The sequence below is a fragment of the Corvus hawaiiensis genome, chromosome 17 (assembly GCF_020740725.1).
Source record: "Corvus hawaiiensis isolate bCorHaw1 chromosome 17, bCorHaw1.pri.cur, whole genome shotgun sequence".
Lineage (NCBI taxonomy): Eukaryota > Metazoa > Chordata > Aves > Passeriformes > Corvidae > Corvus > Corvus hawaiiensis.
In genome coordinates this window covers 10,014,023-10,041,480 of record NC_063229.1, presented here as the reverse complement: position 1 = coordinate 10,041,480, position 27,458 = coordinate 10,014,023, and the positions used below count along the sequence as shown (strand labels likewise).

At 48.8% G+C, this 27,458-nt stretch overlaps 1 protein-coding gene and 2 long non-coding RNA genes across 4 annotated transcripts; 1 reads left to right on the top strand and 2 right to left on the bottom strand.

Annotated features, from left to right (window-relative positions):
* Window positions 1-28: 28 nt before the first annotated feature.
* OPRL1 (opioid related nociceptin receptor 1) lies at window positions 29-14,108 on the bottom strand. Its single transcript, XM_048322044.1, has 5 exons — window positions 13,954-14,108; window positions 13,434-13,716; window positions 12,706-12,959; window positions 3,511-3,866; window positions 29-3,106 (listed from the first exon to the last, which is right to left on the bottom strand). The coding sequence occupies exons 3-5, from the start codon at window positions 12,930-12,932 to the stop codon at window positions 2,583-2,585; spliced, it is 1,107 nt and encodes a 368-aa protein (XP_048178001.1). The 5' UTR covers window positions 12,933-12,959; window positions 13,434-13,716; window positions 13,954-14,108; the 3' UTR covers window positions 29-2,582.
* Window positions 13,015-26,910, top strand: LOC125334842. 2 transcript variants are annotated; one of them, XR_007207254.1, is made up of 2 exons: window positions 13,015-13,275; window positions 23,983-26,910. It is a non-coding gene; the product is annotated as an uncharacterized LOC125334842 (long non-coding RNA). The 2 variants fall into 2 exon arrangements; XR_007207255.1 differs by lacking the exon at window positions 23,983-26,910 and adding an exon at window positions 19,978-21,737.
* On the bottom strand, window positions 24,068-26,039 carry LOC125334841. The gene is made up of 2 exons (XR_007207253.1): window positions 25,970-26,039; window positions 24,068-24,374 (listed from the first exon to the last, which is right to left on the bottom strand). It is a non-coding gene; the product is annotated as an uncharacterized LOC125334841 (long non-coding RNA).
* Window positions 26,911-27,458: the final 548 nt, after the last annotated feature.

Here is a 27,458-nt window from a genome sequence, read left to right as displayed (position 1 = left end):
ACCCAGTTAACTCTTCCAGATTATCATCCAAGGCACAGGAGTTTTTATTGTCCTTTATTAAAGCACACAAGTAGCCACCTAATTGTCATTTACACTGCGGCAGTTGTAAAAATCACACCAACACAACCACTTCCAAAGGGAATTACAGAGCCAGCACTAAAGCCATCCAGCTGACCATGAGCCTGTAACTCCAGAGGCACAGTACAATAAAGTTTTGCTTTCAGGTGTTTGCTGCTCTTCTTACAACAAACTCCACTGAGCATTGAACAGAATGCCTAAACACATTCACTGCAAGGGCCATGGAAATACCCAAAACACACATTTATTGAGTACTTGAATATATAAGATCGTTGCAGCATAGTCATTATAACAAAATCCATATGTAAAAAATGCCAAACACGGGTATATTTTCTTCAGAGGACATCAATCTATTTAAAAACCCAGCCAAGAACAACAAAGGGAGGGTGGCTGTTCCTCAGCCAGCCACCAATGAATGTTCTCCTGCTCCCGAAGGGTAAGAACAGCCCGGCAGTCAGTTCCCAGCTTCAGCCCCAACCATTCCCAGACCCCATCAGACCATCCCACAGCAGAGGGGCTGAGAGGACCCAAGATCACTCACTGCCCAATGCTGTTACTGCACCCACAAATAACATCCCACCTAAAATCCAGTTTTTCCAAAGGCATGGATGAAGCTTGCCAGCAATGCAGTTCTCAAGGAGCTGTTCTTCACATGCCTGGGGTTTATATGGGATTTTCTGGTGAGGGCTCAGGGATTAACATCCACTACAAAGTGCTTAAAGTGCCCAGATTTCCTCCTCCCTCCAGATTGGTCAGGGGAAGTGCTAATTGCAAAGTTAGCAAACATCCAGATTCCCAATCAAATGCTAATCAGCATCAAAATCCTCCCAGCTTGAGCAGTTTACAAGGGATCTGGGTCCTACACGTGGAACACTGGAATTGCATCTATATTTTAAGCCCAACCATGAGGGAAACACTACATAGAAATATAACATTTGATTCCTTTGTACAGCATATATAAAGAACAAGACAGCATTAAAATATTGGCAAATCAATGCATTAAAACTACAGAATCTCATAGACCAGAGCACAAGAAATATATTCACATTGGAATCTGTACAGTCTGGACAACGCTGCTGGTTCTCAAGTTGAGAGACCTCCCCTCTCCAGGTGGAGGTTGGTGATTTGCTCCTCCGTCAGCACCACTGGCCACCACTGCCCGGATTTCCCTGGGCTGTTGTGCTACAGGGAGAATCCCAGCCTGCTGCCCTCCCCAGCACAGAGGGCATTCGGTGGTGAAACTCTTTGGGGAAGCTTTTGTTATCGAGTGAAATGACAGGACATTTCATTTTGCACAAAGCTCTGGCCTACTCTGGGAGAGGAAAATCAATCCATGGTTGGCAGGAGGGCTGGTACCTGGGCAGCATTTCCCACGTGCTCTCAGCATCGTGGATCTCATTTCAGTTAAAAACATAAAACAAACCACAGAACCCCACGTTTTGTATGGTTTGTGCCCGCTTATCCCATGTGGAGCAGGTGGCACTGGTTTAGGCTGCCTCCTCCCACCAGGAATGTCCATGTCTTCTGGAAGAGCTGCCATTCTCCCAAACGGCTTTCCCCAAGACATAAATACATGTGTCTATAGGCCACTTCATTCCTTCCTCCTCTCACCGAGGAAGATGCCCAAGGCATGCTTGGTAAGGAGAAATCCTACATGTATCTGCACCTATTCCACTACAGACATGTATATACAGACACATTCTGTCCATTATTACACTGGAAATACAGAGTTTAAAAAAAAAGTTGTAGCAGCATGTAAATGAGGAATTGTGTTCATTTCCTCGGTCTTTTTTCTTCCTCCTCTTTGGAGCTACGTCATCAGTTCTGACAGTCCCTTCTCTCCCTCTGCTCCCCTCTGAGAGGGGGTTTCACTGCTGATCCCATCTGCAGGAGCTGGCATTTGAAGGCAGTTTGAATTTCTCTTCCCGTCAGCTCCCTCCTCTCCCTCCCTGCATCCTTCCCTGCACGATGACTCATCCTGGAGATGATCTTGGGTTTTGTCTGATGGCTCCTGCCCACTTTGGCTGCAGCAAAGTCTGATTTCAGAGCGATGGCACAGGAGGAAAACCCGCACAGGAGCGCCTGGTGAGCCACGCGAAACGTTAACATCTCCGCTCAGGGAGGACAAAAGCAATGCAAGAGTTCACATTTTGTCTGTCTCCCAGCAGCAGAAGCATAAGCCCCAGGAGCAATGCCTATTTTAAACCCTTGATTCCCAAACTCTCAATAATGTTGCAAACCCCAGGGTTTTGCAGGAATCAAAGGGCTGATTTCAAATATGTTCCATAGTGCAGGATGCACTGGAATTAAAAATGCATCAAATGGGCTCACTTTCTCTGCATGCTCTCGCAGTATCCGGTTTTCCCAACCCCCAAAATTGTTTCCTTGGTTTCTCACCTCTCAGTTTTGAGGTCCTGCTAAAGGGCCGTTATCTGAGTTAGTTCTGACGTGGGGGTGGTCGGACTCTGCTGGGCGACAGCCACCATGGGGATTTCCATGCCTAGTCAGGCCGGATTGTTAGTCCCCTCTGAGTTCTTGCAGGCATAGGCAACATCCTTGGCAATGCTGCACATCCTGTTGGACATCTGGAGCTCGGTCCTGAAGGTGGTGGGGAAGCAGAACTTCTTGAAGCACGCCTTGAAGTTCTCATCCAAGAAGGCGTAGAGCACGGGGTTCAGGCTGCTGTTGGCGTATCCCAGCGCGGTGCAGAAGCAGGAGATGGCTAGCTCCAGCTCGCTTTCTGCCTTGGCACCCAAGCACTGCACCAGCACAAAAATCTGGATGGGAGTCCAGCAGACGATGAAGACTGCCACCACCACGAGGACCATGCGGGTGATGCGTCTCAGGTTCCGGTCCTTCTCCTTGGAGCCCGAGAGGACACGGACGTTCTTGAGCCGCCTGATCATAAGGCTGTAGCAAATGGTGATGATCAACACGGGGATCATAAAGGAGAAGAGAAAGACACAGATGCCAAACACTGGATCCCAGTAGTCCACGGGAGAAGGGAGCTTAATTAGACAATCAATTTCTGCAAGAGTAAAAAAATAAAATGGAAAGGAAGATCAGCAAACACAGATCAAGCAGAAAAGCATCTGCACATGCAGATTAGTTTAGGTTAGTTAGGTTAATGGTTGGACTTGATGATCTTAGAGATCTTTCCCAACCTAACATAACAATTCTGTTTAATACTAGAAAATACTAATTCTGCATTTAATACTGGAAATTCCAATGTTACGTTTAATACTGGAAAATCCAATTCTATGTTTAATACTAGAAAAGCAGTAGCAGTGATACAGAGAGGCAGGGGCAGAAAGGGAAGAGTTAAGATGATTTTACAGCAGAGACCTCACCCCACTGATGAAACTGGCACCCCTCTCCCTGGCCCCTCCTGTCCACCAGCACCTCCCTCCCTCGGGATGCAGTTGTACTGACCATTGTTCTCATTCTCTGCAGATCCCATCACCATGGCCGGGATGCCAAAGACAGAAGCCAATGCCCAGATGCAAACATTGACCACCTTGGCCTTGTGGGGCGTGCGGATGTCCAGGGCTTTGATGGGGTGGCAGATGGCGATGTAGCGGTCCACACTCATCATCGTCAGCGTGAAGGTGCTGGTGAACATATTGTAGTAGTCGATGGAGATGGCGATCTTGCACAGGACATTGCCAAAGGGCCAGAAGCCCAGGAATGTGTCTGTTCCCTGAAAGGGCAAGGTCATCAGGCACAGGGTGTCAGCCAGAGCAAGGTTGAAGATGTAAATGTTGGTGGCTGTCTTCATCTTGGTGAATCTGAAACGCAGGAATGAGCAATGATTAGAGCTCCACCTGGCCCTGATGGGTCAGACACTGAACTTTACTGAAGCAGATTCTGCTCCTTTAGGAAGGAGGTGCTGTATTTTCTTACGTAGTGAGATTGGCCACACTCACCTTTCAACCTCCCACACAGATCAGCCCATCTCCTACAACACCAAAAATGATCCCTCCACAGTCAGTTCCATGGGCAGGAGAATCATTCCCTCAGACTGCCAGTGAGCACCATGAAAGCCTGAGGCTCAGATGGTGTTTCTCAAAAAATTACTTCAATAGGGCCAAGTTAGGATTTCACTACCTATGGCTTCATTATTGTAAGTATTGGTGAGAGCTTTAGCCAGTACGCTGGTTTGAAAGGTGCAGGGGTAAGCTGATCAGCCATTTGGTGTGGACTCATGGCCAGAGAGCATGGCTAATGTGAGCTGTCAAATCAGAACGGGCAACATGGCCAGCCCTGGTCAGCCAAAAACTGTTGAGGAGCTAGGTTTGAATCAGAAACCAGAACATCACAATGGTTCTTCCTAAAGAAAGGAATAAAGTCACGAGTCAAACTCTACTTCAAAGACTTTTTGTCATTTCAGTATTACTTTTACCACATGAACCGACTGCCCCAAAGAAAGTCACCTTGCTCTAATGGCAATCATCTCCTTTTCACACTTGGGAAATGATGCAGAGCCAGCTGTGACCACCTATCCAGGGGGATGTGCAGCATCTGCAGAAATGGAAGCTCAACAGTGACTCTGTGGCTGAATCTAACATTTCAGCTCCAGGATATTCCTCTCATGGGCAGAATAAGAGCTCAAACAGGTATAATTTTAAAACTACAGCTCATCCATCATTTACTCTACTAATGGCCTTAGCAGAAACGTCGCCAAAAATGGCAGACAATGATGTTATTAACAGAGTGCAAGTTCATTTGAGGGTAACGCTTCTACCGTAAACTGCTGCACTATTTTCAGCCTGATATGTGTTAGAATATTAAGGGGTCTGATTTGACCTAAAAAGCTCTTTTTGCCAATTTGATTCAGAAAAGCAAACCCACAACTGCCCTTCTCAGTGCTGTGCCCTCCCCTGAGGGTCTGAGCTTCTTCAGCTCTTGATAAATGATTTGAATCCTTGGCAGAACATTATCACTGGCACATTCTGAACCCTGCTGGGACACATGGTGACGTGGCCAGGTTTGCAAGAGAAGCAGAAAGGGGAGCCACAATCCAGACTATAAAGTCTTTTTTTACATGCCTTGGAGCTCTAAGCTGGGCTCCTATCAGAGGTCTGAAAGCAGCTTCAGAAAGCAAGACCAAATGATCCTACGTTTGACCCTGAAAGCCAAGGGAAGATTTTGGAGGTGATCACTGATAGAAACATTGTTGGAAATACTTTGAGATCCCCGCACAAGCCTGAGTGAGGCTTTGCCTGGCCCAGAAATCAATCACAGGTTCTTAGAAAGCCAGCCCAGATAAACTTACATAACCAAAGGCAGTAGAAGGAAAATGCCAGTGCCTTTCCTTTTGTGATGGAATGAATGAGCAAAAGCACTTTGCAAATCCAACACAACCAGGCAGTTGCCAGGGCTTTAAGCTTTGGGATTTACTAAGGAGAATTACAGCAAGCTGCAGTGCCCTGAACTCCAGAGAAGCATCTCAGGGTGGGCAAGTTTTCCATTCTTGTTTGAATTCTTGCAGTTGACATAAACGTGGCAAAGCACAGGGGGAGGAGGTGGGTGTGTGGGTGGATTCACTTTCCTCTCCAGGTCAGCAGAGGGGGATTAAAATGAAATCACTGTTTTATCAGCTCTCACAAAAAAAAAGCATTGTCAGCTCAGGCTTTAGGAAGTTATTCAGTCACCTAAGACTGTGGTAAGGTAAAGGCAAAGGTCTCCTGGGAGCTGCAGTTTCCCCTGAACACCACAAACCTGGCTGGGCTGGCTCAAGCTTCCCGAAGGTCAAGTTTGTTGCAGTCCATCCTGCCAGGAGGGCTGGAGCCAGAGGCAATTCATCAACATGCCTCTAACCCTGACTGCTTTCACTGATGTTATAACTCAAGGGAATAGCAAATTTGAGCAATGGTGAGCAACTTCACTGCAAAACAGAAAAACTTAAAGGTTGTTTGGGTTTGATTTTTTGTCATTGACCAGTGGGAGAAACAAGCAGCAATTCACCCACCTCCAACCTCCATCCAGCATCCATGGGGGTCAAAGCTGCCTCCCTGCACATTCCTGTGTGCCCAGGACTGAGAAGTCTGGGGCATCTCAGCCAGCCCTGAACTCAGGGTGTGCAGATCAAACCTTCAGCTCCCTCCCACATCCCTCCAGCCCCACTCCTCCCAGACACTTGTCAGCATGAATTCAGGTGCAATTGCTCTGTCTGGCCCTGCAAAAGCCCTCAATGCACAGATCCCTCTCCTCTGCCTCCTTCCTCACCACCTCCTCGAGGTTACAGCAGAGCCACCTTCCCTCTCTCCCACACGGGACACACTGAGGTGGCTGTCCCACCACTTCCTTCAACACATCTTCCAGTGGAATTTAAAGCTATTTTGCACTTTTGAAAGGGGGGGGGGAATTAATTTACACCTAATTAATTACTTCTACACCACTTTCTCTACATGCTGAGAGCCAACAGTCATTGTCCCAACCAACCAATGTTCCCAAACAATTCCAGAATGTTCAGTACACGCAGAAATCAATCAATCATTTCTCTGTGGATTAATGTCTATTTCTTTTCCTCCAGAACTGAGAGTGTTCTGTCTCTTAATCTGCACAAAAAAAAAAGACAAATTAAACTCTGAGGCTTTAGGAGGCACATCAGTTTCTTCCTCCATGACACAGCTCTGCTGCAGATAAGCCTGTGGATTCCATGGAGGACATTAACTCCCTGCTGGGCCACTTTCTTGCACTCTGCCACAGAGGTAATTTCCTAATGGAGCATCTCCCACAGGGTGGTTCTCAGCTCTCCATCCAGCTCCCCCTTTATCACAACAGTAATTGCTTTACTCTGCTCTCCTGTTCTCTCGGATGCTGAAGCCTGAGAGGAAAAACACCTGGATATCAGCTCAGAACTCATCTTCCCCCTCCTTTTTGTTAAGTGGACCCTCTGGTTAGGGGAGCACACAATCTGGGAGAGGAGATTAAGGGCAGGTCATTAAGGGTAGGTAGGTAGACAAACCCTCTGGGCTTTAAGGACCTGTTCCTCACAAGAATGGATTCTGCCCCTGGCTGAGCCTCAGGGTGAGCTGCAGACCTCCTGTTTTAGCATCTTTCCCTCTTTGCCACCCAGCCACAGCAAGGCTGCAGGGCTGGGGCTAAGGACCAGCTGGCTGCAGCAAACCCACAGCCCAAAACAGAGCTGCAGACACCAGGGGCAGAGGGACCAAAGCAAAGCCTGCAGCCCTGCAGAACCCTGAGCTTTATTTCCAGGAGCTCTCTGCCTCTTGGAGCCTCTTGATTTTAGTATGTGTAGCTTCAGCTAATTAGGATGCAGACAGTGTTGTTCACCTTGAGCAGCTCCCTCCATCCCCACCTCACACCCCGGCAGCAGGGACAGCCTTTGCCCCCATCTCTGGACATGCAAAAAAGAGCAGAAAAGGCCCAAGGAGGATTTTTACTGAGCTGCTCCCACCCTGTGATGGTGGAAATCAGCCCCACTTCTCTCCCATCTCTGCTCCCAGCCTGCTCCCAGCCCTCAGGTCCTGTGAAGCTGATATTTGATCTGGCACGTTCTGTCATGATTTGTGTCTCCTCAGCCGTCCGCCCACACTGTGCTCTCTGCATCCCTGCTGCTCTGATCACCATCCCAGAGCCCCCTCAGCTTAAAACTTCTGGCCAGCTTAAGATGATTTATTCTTAATGGTTCAACAGGCCCTGAGCAAACACACAGAATTTGAGAAGGACAAATTTAAATCAGTCTGCACTCTGAGGCCAGACACTACAGCAAAAGCAACCACCAACAAGGCACCCAAAAGCCTATAAATTACCCAGCAAGACAGGGACTGACTAGGAGGTGAAAGTTAGGGAATCTGCAGCCAGCCAGGATGAGAACACACGTTGGTGTTTTCTTGTCCCTGAGTCTCACTGCTCTGTCTGAGGGACAGCTATGAAAAACCAGCCCCACCCTGCGCTCCAGGTGTTCTCTGGGGACCAGTGTGGATGGTGCTGCCATGCCAAGGGAGGAGGCTCTGTAGCTGCTGTTGCAAAGGCTTCAGCAGCTCACCCAGGGGCTCCCAGGGATGCTCCCACATCCCTGAGCAGGTGCTTGGACACCAGGAATGGTGCTCTGGTCTAAGAAGGGCACTCATCAGCATCCACCCTGCAGCAGGATGCTCTTATCCCTGCTCGTGGGTCAGATCTGCCTCTGCTGAATTGCTCATGTCCAAAATGCACCTGGGAATTGTCCAGTCTCTGAAAAACACTGGGAACCAAGTCCCGTGTTGAACATCACAGAGTTACTACTGCACATGGGCAACTCCCTTTCACCCACCTCACCACAGCCAGGTGGAACAAAGAGCCCTCCAACACACCCTGAAGCTACAGGACCTGTGCTAGCAGGGGCCAGATGTGGTTACCGTGGGTCATGTGGCTGAGCCCAGCTCACCTGGACTCATGCAGACCCAGAAATCAGGGAACTGCAGACCTGTCCTCTGTAGCCATTATCCCAGCAGGATCCCCTCCTGCTCACCTGACCATCCTCCCCTGGCTCCACTCACTTTCCAGGGCAAAGAGACCTTGGGGTGGGTTTCATTCCTCTATAAGCTGCAGTAATTTATGTCTGTTTATTTTATGTTTCAAGGAAAAATTAAGAGGCAGACCTGGAGACAACAAAGGTCTCAGATGGCCCCACTCGTGTCCACTGGGTCCCCACTGTGTGAAGCACTCACTGCATTTCAGCTCTGAGACACACATCTGGTCCAGGCTTTTCCCTTAGAGAGATTTCTATTAAGGAATCAGGATCTCTGAAATGTCATAATTAACTTCATTTCCCCTGTCTCATCACAGCCAGCTGCCCTCACCCCTATTCTCGGGGACTGAGGCAGTTTTCAAGCAGAACGACAGCTGGCACAGCATCCCCTGGCAGGCTCATGATGCAGCACCTTCCCATCACATCCTTCCTCCTAAAGCTTCACCTGGAGGCAGCAGATGAAAAGGGCCTAGACAGCACTAAACTGCCTAAAACATTGCTCAAAATGCTCTGAAATGTGTTCTGCCACAGAGAGAGCTGAGCATCGCCAGGATTTTGCCAGGCTCCCGACAGAGAGCTGCCATAGCAATTTCTTGCTGCCCAAGAAATGAGGCAGCATTCCCATGGGGGTTTGAACAGGAGGAAGGGAGTCCTCCAGATCCCCACTGCTCAGCATCACAGCAGCTGGAGACAACAGAGACTCCCTGGACTAGAAGCTGCACCTTGTCCCTCCCATGGCACACCAGTGGCTGGCAGGGATTTGGGGCCTCTGTCACCCCCCTGTAACAACACCTGGGTCAGCACCATCTCCAGCCCCATGAGCCAGCCCCACCCCCGGGGCCAACAATTCATCCGCCTTCCCCTTTGCTTTCCTTCCTAAAAACAAAGATCTTGGGCAAGCAGCCTTGTAGACTTCAGTTAATAGCTAGGAGGGATTTCAGCAGCCTGGTTTCCCCCACTCTCCCCCAAACCCTCTGTTCAGCTCCTTGTTTCACATTCATTAAGAAGCAGAACAGGAAATATATGCAGAAGAGAGCAAACAGCAGAAGGAGGAGGGAGGGGAGGCATCGTCTCTGCTGGCAAGGAGCTCCAGGATGAGCCAGCAGAACAAAGCCACAGACGAGGCAGGTTCCCACAATAGGCCTTTTACTGTCCAGGAAATCGTGTTCCTCACAAGAGCCCTTCTCCATTTTACTCAATTAGTGCTGCTCAGCACTGGAAGGGATCGACAGTCACATGATGACTGTCTCTATAAATTAATCATTCCAAATGTTAAATCACTCCAAATATAATAGAGATGTAGGCTGGGTTCTACAACACAGAGGAAAACCTAGAGGAGGATTTGAAGCTGCACTTTTGTGTGAAATACCAGATTTAAAAACTTTTCCCTTGGTGCTGCAAAAAACTCATTCAGGAGAAACAAAAAAATGAGCTATCCTGAGGCCTCCAACTTCCTCGAATGCTGGTATTAGAGCCTATTTATTTCCCAACTCCCTCAAAACTGGGAAACTGTTATTGTCTGTAACACCACCAGTCTTCTTCTGGAAGAAAATTTTCCTATGGGCTGTGTAATGTGTTGAAGCCTGATTATCCTTGCTGAAGCATGGAAAGAAAAAAGCTTGTGTGCGGTGCTCATTACCTACAGCGATAGGGGTGCATCACAGAGGGTTTGTCGATCATTTTTCCATTAATGGAAGAGATTTATCATTAAGAGCCCCAAAACCCTGTGTGGACTTGCCAGCAACCAACTTCCAACCTACTGAAAACCAGGTGCTATTCAAGGTGTGAAGCATCAAAGCTCGAATCTGAGGAGAAAAACCTGTGTTTGAGAAGTTCATCAGCATCCTCCTTGTAGGGCCACCACTTGGCAGCTCTGCATCAATCTGTGTACGTGGCCAGGGTCAAAAGTTTGATATTGAGCCCAATTCATCCTCACACCTGCTCCTGACTTCAACAGACAGGGCAAGGAGAGAAGAATCCTGGACAGAGATAACCAGAAGTTGTTACTCATCGACTCAAGGGTCATTGCCTTGGCTATAACTCAGTGTTGGTCTCAGCTCAGTACTGAGCTCCCAGGGGACACGGATGGGGAACAGCAGCTCCTACTTGTGCTCTAGCTCAGTTATAACCTCCCCAGCACACACTTTACAAGGGGGCTCTCCAGGCTCACCGAGTTTTTTGGAAAAAACAGAGGTGAATCGCAAAAAAGGACTCCCCAGATAATAAAAACTTATGTTGGCTTTTATGTATATATATGGGGTTTCTGAATAAAGGGAAATAGAGAAATGGAAAAGCCTGAGGGCAACTGGAGGCAGACCCTGTCTTCAGTTTTCAATTGCTTAAAAACTGTGAAACTAGAGGACACACACAAAATGAGGTAAATTCCAGGGGGGATTCCAGTGCTAAATCCCACTTTCTTTTCCTGAGTTGCCTTTATCCAACTGGAAAGTATCGAAGTCAAAAAAGGTGTGGAGCAGAAGCCAGTATTTTTCCTGCATAGCCATGGCACAGGTCCACCCTGCCCAGGACACCAGTTTGGGACAGTTGGGTTACTGGTGATCCTCCAGTCCCAGCCCTGGGATCAGCAGGGCCAGCAGGATCCTGCCGTGCACATCCCACCAGACCTCTGCAAACAGGGAAAAGATTTCTGCCCAGACTTCTCCCTGCACACATTAAGGTTCATGCACGGGGTAAGGACTCCCTTCCTCTGCTGCACACGGGCTGGCATTCCCATGCAGCTACATCATGATCACCATCATCAGACAAGGGCTTCCAGCTTCCAGAGCCTCACTACTCACACAGTTACACACACCCACAAACTGCTCCAGTGATTGCTACTACACTGGGAAGGAACACGAGGTCTTCAGATATGGCACCAGTGTGCTGCAAACCTCCTCTCTGCATCTGCAGACTCCCCAGGGCTAAGGGGATCCCTTCTCCCTGCCATAAACTCCTCAGTTAACAGAGCACAGACAGGCAGCCTGATGAACAGTCATGTCACTTTGTCCTTGGAGCAGAGATTTAACCACCCTTCACCAACCTCCGATACCAAAGACCTAATTTTGCAGCATCTCCCCCAGCCAAGTTGTAGTTATTCAGGAGAAAGGTGCTTTGGAAGCAGTTGGGCTCCTGGCAGGAACAAGACAACCTCACCAGTGCCTGAATACCTGCTAAACAATGTCATCTTCTGTTGGAGGATTCAGCCTGTCTTTTCTTGTGCTGGCAGCATCCACCTGCACCAGGAATCTGCTCCAAGATGTGGATAAAATGGAAGCTCCCTCCTTAACACGCAGGGTGCAGGGATCAGAAGGGGGATGCTGGGGTTGAACATAATTACAGCCCTAAGAGCTGCACAAACTTACTCTGTACTTAGAGGGCAAACAAGGTTTCTGATTCCCAGAAACAGAAGAGTTTGAACCACAGCAAAAGCAGACAGGGACTCTCAAAATGCCAACAATTGGCAGGGAGGATGGAGTGGTGCATGCTCTGTGCTGTCCCTCTGCAAAAGTCTCCCCCATTCTCCTGACTTCAGCACAAGGAGCCAGAGAAGTTGCCCTTAACTCTGCAGCATCCTCTCACGTCTTATTTAAGTCTGCAGGCTCCACAGAGGTGGAAGATTTACATTTGTGATTTTTCCCCTGTAAAAGTAAAAGGAAGCTTCCCAGCAGGCTCTTTCCTTTGCAACAAGGTTCAGCTTTGGAAAGAGCCAGCTCCCAGATGGAGCAGCACCTGCAAACACAGCTGGGGTGCCGGACACAGCACAGGAAGGAGAGGTCCCATTAAGGAGCCAGCACACCCTGGCAGTGGAATGCTCCCAGCACGTCACCCTCCCCAGGGACATCCAGCTCCCTAAAAAAATTTTAAAAGCCCCATTTTTTTTGAGCAGATCTGCTCACTCTGTTCCATTCTCTGGGTTAAACTTTAGGAGGCACCAGAGGGCAGCTGAAAACTGGCAGAAACCTTCATCACAGCCTAGGAAGGGAAAAAAACAGATAAAACCAAAACAATAAAGCAAATGCCACATCGTTACCTCTAAAGCACATCTCAAGCCCCAGGGAAGCGCCTGCCTGCTTTACCCGCAGCAGGGATTGAGGGAGGGAAGGTCTGCCCCGCTCCCAGCTTTCCCTGGAGCCTCCCTGGTGTCCTACCTGACGATCACATACATGACGGAGCAGTTGCCCACCAGCCCCACAATGCACACGATGGAGTAGACGACCACGATGGTGATCTTGATGCTGAGCGGAAGGAAACCGTCCCCTGTGCTGTTGTTGAACCAGTTGCTGGGCAGAAAGCTCAGGTTGAGCATGGAGGAGTCATTCAGCAGCTTCCTCAGGTCAGGGTCTTCAAAAATGTGGGCAGGGAAGAGCGGGTCCATCCCGAAGCAGCAGCCTGCGCCAAGGACCTGGGGCAGCAAGAGACAGCTTTAAAATCTGCTGATCAAACGGGTGGCGCGGGACTGTAGCGAGGCGAATGCATGAGAAACGCCGGGGAAGGGTGATTTATTACCAGGGAGAAGGATGATTTACTGCCGAGGAGCACAGCCCCCCTCTCCAGGAGCATTTTAATGGGCTGCAACCCTGAGAGCCTGGCGCATCCCGAGCACACAGGGATCACGCACATCTCCACACCGCCGGCGCAGGGGACGTGCCGGCTGCACACATCGTCCCTTCTCCGAGGGGCTGGATGTTCCCACCTGCCTCTCCCATCCCTGCGGGTCGGTGAGTCCCCCACATGCGGTTTTGTGCCCCCAGACCTTCCCCTGACGCCCGTGTACCCCGAGAGCCACCGCGGCTCCGGCACGACCCCACCGGTCCGTATCACGACAAAACAGCAGGAAAAGCCCGAAGTTGGCAATAAACCCCAGCCGGCTCCGTACCTGCGGCAGGTCCCCTCTAGCGCAGCTCCGGACCAGACTCCACTCGCCGGGGCCACATCCAGCACCCCCGAGCCGGGGGATGGGGGGGACACGGGACAAAGCCGGGGGCTCCGCAGGTGGAGGAGGGGAAAGGGCTGCTCTCACAGGAAGGGATGCTGCCAGCACAGGGGGCTGCACCCCGGAGCCCACGTTTTTAAGGAAAAGGGAGGGATGAGGGAGAGGGAGAGGGAGGGAGGGAGGACGGAGGGCGGCTGGGCAGAGCCAGGCTGCCGGGCTGCTCCTACTGCGTAAGAGAAAAGCGGGAGGGGGAAGGAGGAAAAGGGGGGGGGGAATGATAAATAACCAAACGCAGCGAAGGGAAGGCGAGCCCACACCTGCGAGACACGGGCAGCGTCCTCCCCCCGCCCCGGGGGAGCTGCGGTGGCCTCCTCGTCCCACCCTCGGCGCGGCGAGGGGGGACCAGCACCCCCCCCCAACCTCCCCAAACCCACCCTGCCGCAGCCCCCGACCCGCAGCCTACCTGGGGTGGGCCCCCAGCAGGAGACGCTGGGAGGAAGGGAAGAATCGGGAAAGGCTACTGGGAAGATCGGGATTCGGGAAGCAGATTCCTCCCTCCTCTGCAATTGTGCAACCTGAGCGCTGTTCTAGCGCAGGAGCAGCGGAATGGGGAATCTGACCTAGAAACTGGCAAAAAAAATACGAGGAGGAATGAGAACTACGGGCAGAAAATTGTTATTATTTAACATTCTTCTGGCAGCGCTAGCTAAAGGTCATTTTGGTAACCCAAAACATCCTGCACTTTGCATCTGAGTTAGATATTTCAGAAGCTGCAGTGCTAAATTCCTTACCTCAAGGTGGGGTGATCTACACAGACCCCTCAGGTACCTGCACTTCCCAGTCTGACTGGGGGACGTTGACCCTTGATAAAATCGGGGCCCAGGAGCTGCAGAGCCCCCCAGGTAGGCCAGCCCCCAAACAGGGTGCACAGTTTGATCCCAGATCAGAGGTGGATTGACAGCTGAGAACCAGAGCCCCCTGCTCTGGTGCCTCTGGCCATCTGCAGTGTTTCCCCAAAGAAGCCATTTCCCAGCAGTTTGGGGAAATTTCTCAGTGTTGGGGACACAAGCAGAGACACGCAGGTCAGAGCAAATTCAGGGCACACTTGCCCAGGAGGTGGAGAAAAAGAACATGTGCTCTTGGGCAGCAAAGCTTTCTTGTCTTCCCAGCCCACAGCCAGCCCAACACAGAGCTCCTGGGGCCCAGCAGGCAGCCAGGGCTACCCCTTTGTGCTCCAGCTCTCTTTTAATGGATGTCTGGGGATATGTAGCACAAAAGCTACACCTTCTTCACCAGGAACACAATGCTAAGGTATGGTGCTGCATGGCAATTTTCTTGAAAGCTCCAACAAGAGATTTCAGCTTTAACAGGGACAAGGGGAAAAAGCATGACCCAGAGCTCCAGCCCTCCTGTGGAACAGAACAGTCTCACTGCTTCGAAAAGTGGGGGTTTGACAGTCCATTAAGGGGAGTGTGAAATAAATATTAGACCAGACATTACCTTAATTGTCAGTGGATTGATTTCCAAAGGCTGAAGGAAGGACAGCAGTAAATCAGTGCAAGAGCTCCCAGCTGGACAGCCCAGGAGCTGATGGGAAGAATATTTGCAAATTCAGCTCTGCTCCTCTCTGCTGGCTCTCACCCCAACAAATGCTCTCAGCCCTTCCCACACTCCCTTCATGTTAATGCAGTGCAGCAAATACAGCAGGTTCACCTATTTCTTTATCTTGTTGTAGCTTTCTTTTTCGCCTGAGATGTTTCAGAAAGGCTGCTGGAAAAGGGATCAGGATTGCACTTTGAACTACTGACAGCCAAGATATGTGTCTGGGAAAAACATTCTTCCAAAAATTCCCCTCATCCATCCCTCTAGTTTCTCCTCAGTGTTCATCCCTGCCCTCCTTGCATGGGGAAAAGAAGCCCAGGAGGTTCATGCTGCACCTTCAGTCCCAATCCTACTGCTTCACATGATTTCACCACAATTATAATTCAATAATGGTGAGATTTGTCCTTCCAAAATATCTCATGGTATCTTAACACATACTCCTCTCAGGATCCCTGGGATGAGAGGAGGACAATCATCTCAAGAGCAGGATTGCCAGATTTTCTCCTCATCAGAAGTCCCCTGTCCACTGGGGTCTCTGCACGAAGGCCAGGAAGAAATGCCACCTAAATTTTATCTACATTACCCAAACAGGACTTCTCCCAGCCTATTTCTTTAAAAAGCAGATCAACTCTTAAGCTTGAAGGTTTCTTAGCAGACAGCAAGGAAACAAAAGCTAAGAAAAGAACAAGACAAAAAAAGCCACCCTTCTTCCAGGTGATGCCCAGAGAGCCTTGGTGGAGGCAGAAGATCTCACACATCATTAGGAGATGCTGAATTTATAAGAGAGAGTCCAGAGCATCAACATGAAGTGAAAACACTTTCCACTAGAGCAGATTTCTCCAAGCTCCATCCAACCTGGCCTTGAACACTTCTAGAGATGGGGCAACCACACATATCTTTCCCATTTCTACCTCCAAACTCCTGGAGCATCAGCACAGTCTACATCAGCTGTGGATGAAAAATCCTTAACTATTTCAAGATAATCCAGTTCAAGTGCCAATAATTGCATCTTCTGCTGTTTCAACCAGTTTAACTTTACAGACATTGTTCCTAAACGTGGAGAACTTTTGCTGATTCTGCAGAAAACAGCCCTCAGCCACCTGCATCTCATAACAGCAACAGCCAACAGGGATTTTTTTTCTGCCTTTCCTTTCAGGAGGTGAAGACGTCTGCATGTCAGAGCTGTTTTGCCACCTTTAGCACGGTTTGTCAATCTGTTTAATCAAGGCCATCATAAGCAGAGAATTAATTTTGCAAGATGTGAAATCATTTTTTCATGCAGGGAATGAGCACCTGGGCTGGAGAGGAGCAGGAGAAAGTCTGGGGGGATGTGGAGTGTGCTGGAAAGCAAAGGTTCAAAAATGCAGCTGTCACTGCTGGGATGATGGGCACCTGATTAATGGCTTGCCAAAGGCTAATTAGCTAAATTTGTACCACAACCACCGGTAATGGGTGATATTTGTTCTTAGGACATTAATGATGACAAAGATTTAGCAATGAAGTATCCTTTCCTAAGGCAGGGGAGTTAGAACAAGATGATCTTTACAGATCTATGGTCAACTGTTAGAGCATCAGGGAAACAAGAAAAAAAATAAACAAAAAGACAAAAATATGAAAACATTTTTCTTGAACCCTAAAACCCACTTTTCCAGAGCAGCCTCTACAAGGAGACTCAATGACACTTCACCGAGACCGTGGTGACAAATTCTCTTCCTTGCATGGTGCTATAAATCATGTAACAACACAAGACAAGAGAGATTCCACAACTGGATTATCTGCCCTCCATGGCCAGCAGACTCATTCAAAGAATGAGAAATAACATCTATTAAGAAGGGGACATTGGCTTCTTCAATATTTCCAGTAATACATATTCATTGTAGCTTTTGTACTTCCTCAGTCAGACTCATTTTAGAGATGGCAGAAGCCTCTGCAGAACCTTTTCTGCACTGCCAAGCATCAGAACAAAAAGAAAACCAGAAAAAGTGTTCCCAAGGAGCAAAGTGGGGCCTGGGGACAAACACACTGTGGGAAAAGGCATCCTGCTGACTGCAGCTTGCATTGGGATGTTCCCTAAATCCCAGACCCAGCAAGGGGAATGGGGTCAGTGGGATGTCACAGGCCATGTCCTACCTTGTTCAAAGTCCCAATCTCCCTTCCACGATCACTGAACTTCCCGGGAAGAGCAGATCTGGGACAAGATCTCAAGATGCAAATGGCAGGGTGATGGTCCAGCCCATATCAGAGGTGACTGATCCTGGTACACCCCATACACTCTCAGACCTAGTCACAAATACAAGCTCAGACATTCATACAGATCTCATACAGATTTTAGCTCAGCCCAGCAGAGGAGGGCAGCTGAGCTCATACATCCCCACATCCCTGAAGGGCAGCTTCACCTGCCCAGTCTTGACACTTCTGTACCCTGACAAGGTACTTCTGTACCTTGATGCTGGCTGGGGACCTCCCTGCCAGTTCCTGAGGCTGCAAGGAACTGGTTCATAGGAACCGGCATATTATGCAATAAACCAATTTCCTGAAGAACCAGCTGGCTCCCAGGGCCACCAGGTTAACAAAGCTGGAGTCAATGGATTCCTCTTTCTAAAACAGCAGGACAGCAGAACAAGTGTAATTCATGTCCATTTCATGCAAAAATACAGATGAAATTTCTCCATTTCGCTTCTACCCATCTACAAGGTCCATGGTAAGGAGAATAACCAGGACTAGTGCCAGCAGCCACCTGCATTTTAAGAACACTGTGTGTGCTGCTAGGCCTGATCCTCATTACTTACACATAATTAGAGCAGATCTTGCTTTCACCAAAAATTCATTTAGAGCAAAATCCCCCAACCTCCAGCAGGAGAAAGAGCATACAATGCTACCCACTTCACTGATATTTTATTGTCTGCCATTACTATTTGCAATTTTCAAGGGACTGATCATTTCAGGTGCCTACAGATGAGGCCATTAATCTTCACTGCAACATTAAATTGTGTTTTACTGTCTTCCTCTTTTTTGCATCTCAAACTTGTGAACCTTAAAGCAAGCAAGTCCCTCTACTCTTACAAGACAGAAACCCCTCCTCCCCCCATTATCCCATGCCCAGGACACCGATTTTTTCACCATTCTGGGAATGGGCATCCATTGTCCAAGGCTCACTGTTTGGGTGTCCCAGATGCTGAGAGAGTAAGGGTCTCTGATTTCAAGAAAGGCAGTGATGGTTGCAGGACTGACACAGGTACTCAGTAAGGAACAGCAACAGATGATGAATTTAGATCCTCTGAACATCATTCCAGCATTTTAACCTCTTATCCCTTAGGGAGGAAAACATCTCTGTGCTCAGATGGTGAATTTCACAGGAGCCTTTCAAAGTAAAAATCTGCTTATCACCTTTGTGCTGCAGCCCTTTTACATAGCCAACAGCTTGGAGAGCAACAAAATCACTGCAAAAAAAGCCACGAAGAAACCCAGAAACCATTTGCAGTTTGCTTCCCCCTGAAGAGATGTCACTCAAGTTCTCACTGTTGTGTGGATCAATAGCAGCTGATGCCTGATAAACCACCCCAAAGCAGGATGTTTTCACAGCTTTAACCCACTTGAACTCAGCCTCAGAAGCCTTCCCTCATTCCATTTTCCAGCAAGAGGAAACAATAGACGTTTACTGAAAATTTCAAGCAACAATAGAGGGAAATGCATTCCCATCAGTTTCTCAAAGGCTTGAATATCTGCCTTGAAAAGGCTCCAGCCTTTAACAGATCCATGACTGGGGAGAGCCACCAGTTAGGTGGAGGAGATGTATGTAAATAATATGCACCAAGCAGCAGATACGTGCTGTCTCCTCACATATGCTATTTATGTGGCTGTCATGCTCTGGAGATGTCACATGAAGAGCCGTGGCTGCAGCGCTGTACACACACTCCAGCTCCCCATAATTTAACATGGGACTGAGAGTCAACAGCCTTACTGGGATAAGCTGGTTCCAGCAAAGCTGTGCTGAGTCACAGAAGCCAAAAAACTGGGCCTGAATGTTTGGCAGGATAAAAAAACACTTCTAAATGTATGTCACAGATGTCAGTGGCTGCAGCCAGCCATGCCTGCCCACAGGCACTGGTGGCCATGGGAGGGGCTATCCGGCACCCTGGGCTGCTCAGAGCTCACTCCCAGCTGAGGAAATGGTACCATTCCCCTGCAAAAGTAGCATTTACCCTCCATCAGAAGCCTCTCCATTCTTGCCTAAGAAGCTGCTCCATCCCACAAGCTGATCCATTTCCACATATTCCTCACCCTCCGCACAGCCAAACCCCCTTCCCCAACCCCACACAGCTCTTTTATCCCTCACCCACCCAACCTACATCACCTGCACTCATCATGGAATGAAATTGTGCACCTGAGGCTCCTCCTCTCCTTGGAGTTTTCCAGCCTCAGCAAAGTTTGTGGTACAAATGCTGCAGTGACAGCTCTGGAACTGGTGGAGCTTTTCAGGCCCAGTTCAGGAAAGCCACTGATGCTGATACTGAGTGTTTGTGATTGAGCCAGGCTTTTGAATGTGAAAAACTGTGTGAAAAGACCCTGAGCAACACATATCCTATTACTGTTTTTCTCATCTGGTTGTGAAAAGTTGTGTGAGAGGTCTTTAAGAAATAGCTACCCTACCACAACTTTCTCAGGAACACAGAAGGAACACATTTGGGGCTGTTATTTAAGTGTTTTCCAAGCAGGAGGCACAAAGCAGGGAACAGCTGCACTTTGGCACCTCATCCTCTCCTTCAGACACAGGGAGATGCTCCTCCAGACCTGACCCCAGCTCTGTCCCAGTTTCTGAACCTCTCATTACTTCCCTCAAATTGCCCTCAAGACCATTTTGCTTCATGTCTTCTGCTTCTTCCAGGCTCACCCTCCCTCACCTTCACTGAGGCCGTGTCCGTCTCCGGAGCAGCGTGAGCTCGGTGCCGGAGGCAGGATCTGCCAGCTGCACTCATCACAGAAACAAGGATTGACTTTTTACACCGTGTCTCTCCTGCAGGCACCCAGAGAGTGCTGCAAACTCTGCAAACTCTTTTGCGAGATGGATGGAGGGGGAGAGACGCCAGGAGCCTGGGGGTGGAAAAGGGGCATCCCGGGGAGGTGGAAATGCCTCGGCCTTGCAGAGTCCTGCTCCGTGCCAGAGGAGCTGCAGCTGTGAGGGAGGTCCAGACTGAGGGCACCATCATCTGAAAAGAACATCCCACCACGGAGCTGGGCCCCCACAGGGAGCAGGGTCACCCACCCCTGATGGCTTTCCCACCCATCCCCACCAGCACAGCCACGCGGACCCCCAGCCCCCATCCCACTGATCCCATCCCAGCTCAGTTCGCATCACAACCTCTCACAGGACTTTTATTTGCTCTGCTCCAAACAGTCCATCTCCAATAAAAACCAGAGTGGATTTCCCCTGGAAAGCATCCCAGATTGCTGAGGAATTCTGATGGCATCCACCAAGGGCTGCAGCTTCCTGAGCCCATGGACATGCCCGGGGATCACAGTGCTCAGATCTCAGCAGCATCAAACGGAGGAACAGCTGTGACAGATGAAGCTGGGAACTTACATTTACTTTTGTGAAATATTACTGTTAATTTCGGTTGGGTTTGGTTTTTTGATTTTTTTTTCACTTGAAGTGTCTCAGATTCAATCCAGTAATTAAGGAATGCTTTATTACACACACTGTGTAGGACAGGAAACCTATTCCTTCCCCAGGCCTCATTTTGGCATCTGAGCACCAAACCTCCATATTTTGGAGTGCAATAGTGACAGAGCTGCCTTGGAGAATGCAGAAACACTCTTAGACATCTAATTCCTTTAAGATTTCACTGAATTAATTTCTGAGGAAACTTTGGGAGACCATTGCCACGTGTCTCTACTTTTTATTGCTACTATATATGCTGAAGGCTTCCCAATACCATCCTGATGTGTGATTGAGGCTTTCTAGTTCTAACATAATAAAAATCTGCAGAGATCAGGGAAAATCCTGGGAACAATTTTTCCTCCCTGTCCTGATGCCCTCTGTCTCGTGACCTCTGGATCTGGTGACATGTGCTGTTCCAGAAAGATGTTTCTACAAGTTCCTCCCAAGGTTTCCCTATGGCTGAGGTTTGGTGCAGATGGATTAGGTCCCCATTCCACACTGAGGGTCAGTCCAGGTGAGAAAACAGACTGAAGAACAGAACAGAAAGCTCTCCTGGAGTTTTCAAACACTTTGTTCTTGAAATAAGAATTTTAAAAGCCCAAAAATTATAAACCTCACTTGAGATCTTATCTGTATGAGGTCACCCTACAAGCTGAGACATCATCTCATGCTATCCATTGGTCTCAAGAAGATCTGGATGAGGGCTGAGGAAAAGGAAGAAGGGAAAGGGCATTTTTAATAATGCTGAGGGACAATTATACTTTTGGAGGTTTAGATTTGTGCTTTCCTACAGGCTTTGATCTTTCAGACAAGGTGAGTTAGATTTTGCAATATGTTTGGAGTTGCTTCTACTAACTTTGAAGTAGATATTAAAGCAGTTCAGGGCCACAGTCACCAAGGGTGGTTGGTAAATTTTGCCCAAGGATGCCTTTTATTGTCTCCTCATTGTGAACCTCGGAATATGACAGTAAAATTTAATGATTTAACAAGCTGCCTTATTACTGCCCTCTCTGCCCTTGCTTTCTTCACTGAAGCTTTCTGGATGTGAACCGTTCCAGAGAAGCACACATGCATCCCACTGCAAATCCCAAAGCCTGTGAAATGGGCTGGTTGACACCTCCTGCCCAACACCTCCCCAGCTCTTCCACGAGTTTGCAAATTCCCATTGGAACCAGCAGGTGATGCTGAAGCAGAAAACATGGAGTTCATTCTGCCTTCTATTAGGCTTTTATTCTCCTCCCATAAAATTCACAAGTGAGAAAAATCCTGCGATCCTGGTGGGGTATTTCGAAACACGAGATGGAAATGCTGACATGAAGCAGACGGCTTTGTTCTCACTGTCTGCTCAGCTCCTCCATCCCAGGGAATACACACTGGGCTTTTTCACACCAGGACGGAGCGAGGACACCTGAACTCATAGAAGTTCTCTCTAGTGGAAGGTTAGTGGGGTCTGAGCTCTCCTTGAGTGGATCATCCCACAGCACTTGCAAAGCCCCAAAGCTGCTCTCCACTGACCTCGCTGTGGCATTCCCAGTGTGTGACAGACACCACGTGTTCCCTTGCAAGTCTGCAGGTGTTGGAGTGAACCTTGTGGGAAGCAGCTGTGTTGGGAGAGGAGACTCGTGCTCAGCATCCTGCTAACTCTGGGTGTGCTCCTCTGCACACATGGTCAGTGACCCTGTCCAGAGCAAGGAGATGGCTTTGCCTTTTCCAAGGACTCCCCCTCATCAGCAGCAGGTTATGGGAGTCACACTGAGCTGCAAGTCTCCCTGGTAAATCATCCTGATTGTCTTCCCTTGAAGCTGGGACATTGCAAGGGTTAGCAGAGCCATAGATGTGTCCCTCTATGAGCTGGTTTTTGCTCTTAGTCCTTGACTTAATTCTGCATCTTAATGTTTTGGCTGAGACATCTGCCTGTGGGAGAGCTGGCATTTATTAGATAAAAAGGAGGAGAAATGGTGATGTCATCAATAAATACCAGCAGAATAGAATCCCTTTGTGGTGCCAGTGCTCCCTGAGAGATATAAACTCCCCACCAGCCTTCTCCAGCAGGAGGGCACCGGGTGCCTGCATGAGCCCCTGCTCACCTCCTCTCTCACCCAGCCATGGCACCCAGAGGGTCAGTCCCAGCCCCACCCAGATGTGCAACCACCACCTCATCTGCTCAATTTCCAAACAGATGATGCTCTCCACCAAGGGCAGGGGCAGCCCAGCCCATGCAGTGGCACCCTCACCCTGCAAACATTCACTCCTAATTGGGGCAGAACCCGTCCCAATGCCCTGCTCATCATCACCTTCTGTCACTGTCATCTCTGTGATGTGCAAAGACTGATCACAGGGACTTTTACCATCTGGGCTTTGTCTGCTGATGTAGCCCCAGGAGGGATAACTTTTTTCATTCCCCTGACCATTCCTTGGCTTTTCCCTTGACTGGCAGCTCCAATGTGTGATATGTGCTAATTCTGTTCAGACAAAATCTAAAAATCAAATTAGCAGCTTTACCAGAAACATTAAACTGTGGAGAAGAGACGCTTGATAGGCAGACTCCACTCCAGGGGATGGGAAATGCAAAAGACCTTCCTGACAGGCACTGACAAGTGCAAGTGCTGCCAAATTTTCAGGGGAAAACAATAATCTTCAATATGTCAAAGGAAGAGTTCGATACCTTCAGTCCTTCCCCACTCACCATATAGACCAGGAACCAAGCATCCTGTTTGGATGATTGGACCTGCGGAAAGGAGTCCGGAGGAAGCCACAAAGATGCTCAGAGTGCTGGAGCCCCTCTGCTCTGGAGACAGGCTGAGAGCTGGGGCTGTTCAGCTTGGAGGAGAGAAGGCTCTGGGAAGACCTCAGAGCCCCTTCCAGTGCCTAAAGAGGTTCCAAGAGAGCTGGAGAGGGACTTGGGACAAGGGCATGGAGTGACAGGACAAGGGGGAATGGCTTTCCAGTGCTGGGGGAAGGGTTAGATCGGATATTGGCAAGAAATTCTTCCCTGTGTGAGGGTGGGGAGGCCCTGGCACAGGTTCTGCCGGCACAAATCCTTTACATCTTTTCTAAGGAACTTCACCACTGTACCCAGGTGCCTTCCACATAAAGCTGCAGTAAAACTTGGTGGTTTGGGGGTCTGTAGGAGGCATTTATTTCCAGGATGGAAATGTACTAGGTTTAAAAGCTTTGCTGGATGAATATTTTTGCAAAAAGCTTTTTGTTTCTTCTCTTTTCCTTCCCCAGAGGATTTGGTTCAGTTGATGTACACTGATTTCCCTGAAGGTACGCACAGCACAAGGATCCAAACAGAACAAGCAAAGATCACAAGTTCAGAGCAAACTTTCATATCCCTTTTTAATTCCTAGCTCAATCCTAGATGAATTTCAGGCAGTTTCAGTTGACTTTGTACAGCAATTTTCCCAGAAAGGAAAGATGCAACTAACATTTTCTTGAAAGCTCCAGCTAAAGTAAGAGCCAAACCCTGGGTAAGAGACATGGTGACCTTGATGGCAAATAAACAGAAGAAACGTGAATCAGAAACACTCGGAGTACTCCACAGCCACCTCCCATGACATCAGGCACCTCAGCTGCAGAAAATGTCACCTCTGGCAACCAGATGATATGGATGAAAATTTCTAGGAAAAGGGAAGAAAGAAAGAAAAAGGATTTACTTTTATTCTAAGAAACATCAGGTGCCGCTGCCCTCCTCAAGGAGAAGATTGAAAAATCATTTCCTGGTTAGCCAGGGGCTGTTGGGGTTTTTGTTCCTTAACAAGGAGACATGGCAAAACCTAATGAAGGAGGAGGATGAAGCACGTGCAGCCCCCTGAAGCTGATAGGAAAGTGCTGCTCCTTCAACCCCTGGGACATGGGGCTGGCAGCTGCCTGCACTTGGAGCACATCTCTGCCCATGCCATGGAACAGGGCTCTGAAGAGCCAGCCCAAATTTGGGGGAGCTGAAAATGTTTATGGCAGCCTCAGAATCCAGCAGCAAATTCGTGCTGCCATAAGTGTGAGCCCTGCTGGCACTGCCACAAACATCCACAGCAGTGAATTCCAGCTTCTTACCCTTGCCAGACTATTCACCTTCTCCAAACCTGTTTGCAGTTCATTGTTTGCTTTGAGCAGGGACGTTCCCCCACCCGCTCTGGGCAGGTCTGCCAGCACCATCCTCTTCCTCCCATCCCAGGAATGACACAGGGACCTTTTCCATCCCCAGAAATCCCTTTGCCACTGCTGAGCCTACACAGTGGGTGCATTAAAGCACCAGCCAGATCTCTGCTTCATCACAGCCTCAGATGATGGGGTGTGTTTTAAAAGCATGGGAAAGCCTTTAAGAAGTCATTTAGGAAATTCTTTTTGTCAGTTCCCAGGTCATCCCTCAAGCTGTGGCTCAGTGCCAGGAGCAGGGGCTGTGTCCTCCCCAGCTCTGAGCAGAATCTTCAGAAGGTGTAGCTCTCTGCAGATGCCAAAGCAAGCCTGTTCCCTGCTGTGGCACTTCCTGTTGGGATGAGACCTGTTGTACAAACCTGCAGGAACAGGAGAAGCCTCAGGAGCATCAGGATCCAGATAAGGTGTGTCCCTTCCAACCCAAACCATTCTGGGATTGTCCCAGATGCAGTTTGGGACCCTGGGATGAACCCACTGGTGGCTCTGGCCCCATCCCTGAGCTCTGACTCGCTGTCCTGGGAGCCCACTGGTACTTGGAATAAGAGCAGAGCTGCTGCACTGATTCACCTGGGACTCCACCAAGGGATTCAGACAGGGATGAAGGTTTCCAAGATCATTTCTCCTGGGATGCCATGTTACACTGGGCCCTGCTGAGGGACATGTCTGAGCTTTTCCCAACCCAGCTGAGCAGCGGCTGCTCCTGCTCCTTTTGCCATCCATCCCCTCAAAGGCACTGGAAATTTGCTCCATGGCTTTTTTCCTGCCTAACTCCTGGTTTTGTCCTTTATGTGTAAAGCGAAACTCACCCATATCTGGATCACAGACACACGCTCCCCTTCCCAAATCCCTGTCTCCCAGCAAGGCCAGTGCAAGTGTCTCAAGGTTGCTCTTCAGATCATGAATTTATGTGGCTTTGGGCTGAATACTTGAAAGAGTTGTTTGGTGATTACATCCTTGGATGTTGAGATGCAGTTGCTTAAATACAGCCCCTACATTTTCTTTTTTTTTTTTTAATGTGAAAACATTTATGTCTGAAGATAGCTGCTGTCCAGAGACTGACCTCTTTTAAGAGTACAGCTGTATTTTTCTGGCCCATCTTCTTTTTGCCTCCTCATGCAGTATTTGTTTCCTGAAAGAAAACAACAGATCAATTTTGCTTCATTATGTTCACTTCACATTTTTAGAGATTCCTTATAAAATTTGCTGTACTGTTCCACCCTGTTTGTCTGAAAGGTTGTGGGAACTTGAAGCATCGTTAGACCCTTGACAGGAATTATTTCTGCCTACAATTTACCATCTCTGCTTGGAGAAAAGCCTCAAATCAAAGGCAGGAGAGCTGCCCTGGAGCTTGTTAGCTGTGTGAGGCTGTGCTCTCTGTGCAGATCACATCAACAGCTCACCCAGGGCTTCCAAAACCTCCTGATGTTTTGTGGAAGAAACCCCAAGCCCCAAACAGGACTTTGCTCCCCATATCATGCTCCCAGATTACAATGCCCAGCTCATCTGCAGCAACTTTTTTCAACACCAAAACCCTAGTGGTAAAAAATCCCTCAGCTCCTAATCTGTGTTTACTCCACGTTCTACATAAAAGATTCCCAAACCCAATTTGATAAGAGCATATTCAATAGTACTGATGAAAATAATGGCTCTGATTTGGCCCCTGGTTCCTCATACTCTCCCACTCCTCTACCTTTAGTCTCAAGCTTTGAGGCGCATCCTGATGTTCAGTTTGTGCCTGTGGAGCTTCTGCCATGGCCTGGGAGTGGGTTTCTGGATGCTGCTGCTGTACAAGTGCTGGGAGCTGTGCCCTCACACTTTGGTTGCAACCACTGCTTCACTCCTCCAATGCCAAAAATGAGGGGGAACATTCTGAAAACACAACAATTTGTAATTTTTTCCACTTGGCCAGAGAAATTCACTAAACCAAGTTTCCTTCTACTTTGCAATATGTTCTTGAGAGAGCACTCAGGCAATAAAAACACTGCCTTCTGTGGACTAAAATATCTCTTGTTTGTCCTCCTGGAAGAGGTGGCCTTAAAACACCTGTGCATCAATTCACTCCTAATGTCACCAGGCAAAACAGCTGCAAAAACAGCTTTTAACCTGAAATCACATCTCACATGTGAAACCAGGGGGAAGATAAGCCAAACAACAACTTTGTGCTAGCCTAGAACTGTCTTTAACTTGAGAAATTAAACAAAAACCTTGAAAGTTCACAGAAATGTCACAAGCCTTAGTTTGCACACCCAGAGGGGATCAAAGCCTGCATCCCAGTCCTGGTGGCACCTCATGTCACCTTCATCACTATATCTTGCTCTCCTCATCTCTACACTTGGGACAGTCAAAAAACATCCAGTCTTTGATTGTCACCAAAGCACGTTGGCCAGCAGGCACACCTTTACTGCCTGTGTGCCGTGGGATGTGGGAGTGCTGGGGGACTGGGATGCTCCCTGTGGACAGCCACAGCCCAGCGGGAGAGTTTGTCTCAGGGGGCTGAGCACCTGCAGTGTGGCAGAAGCCACCCATGCAGCCCATTGCTCCCAGAGGGA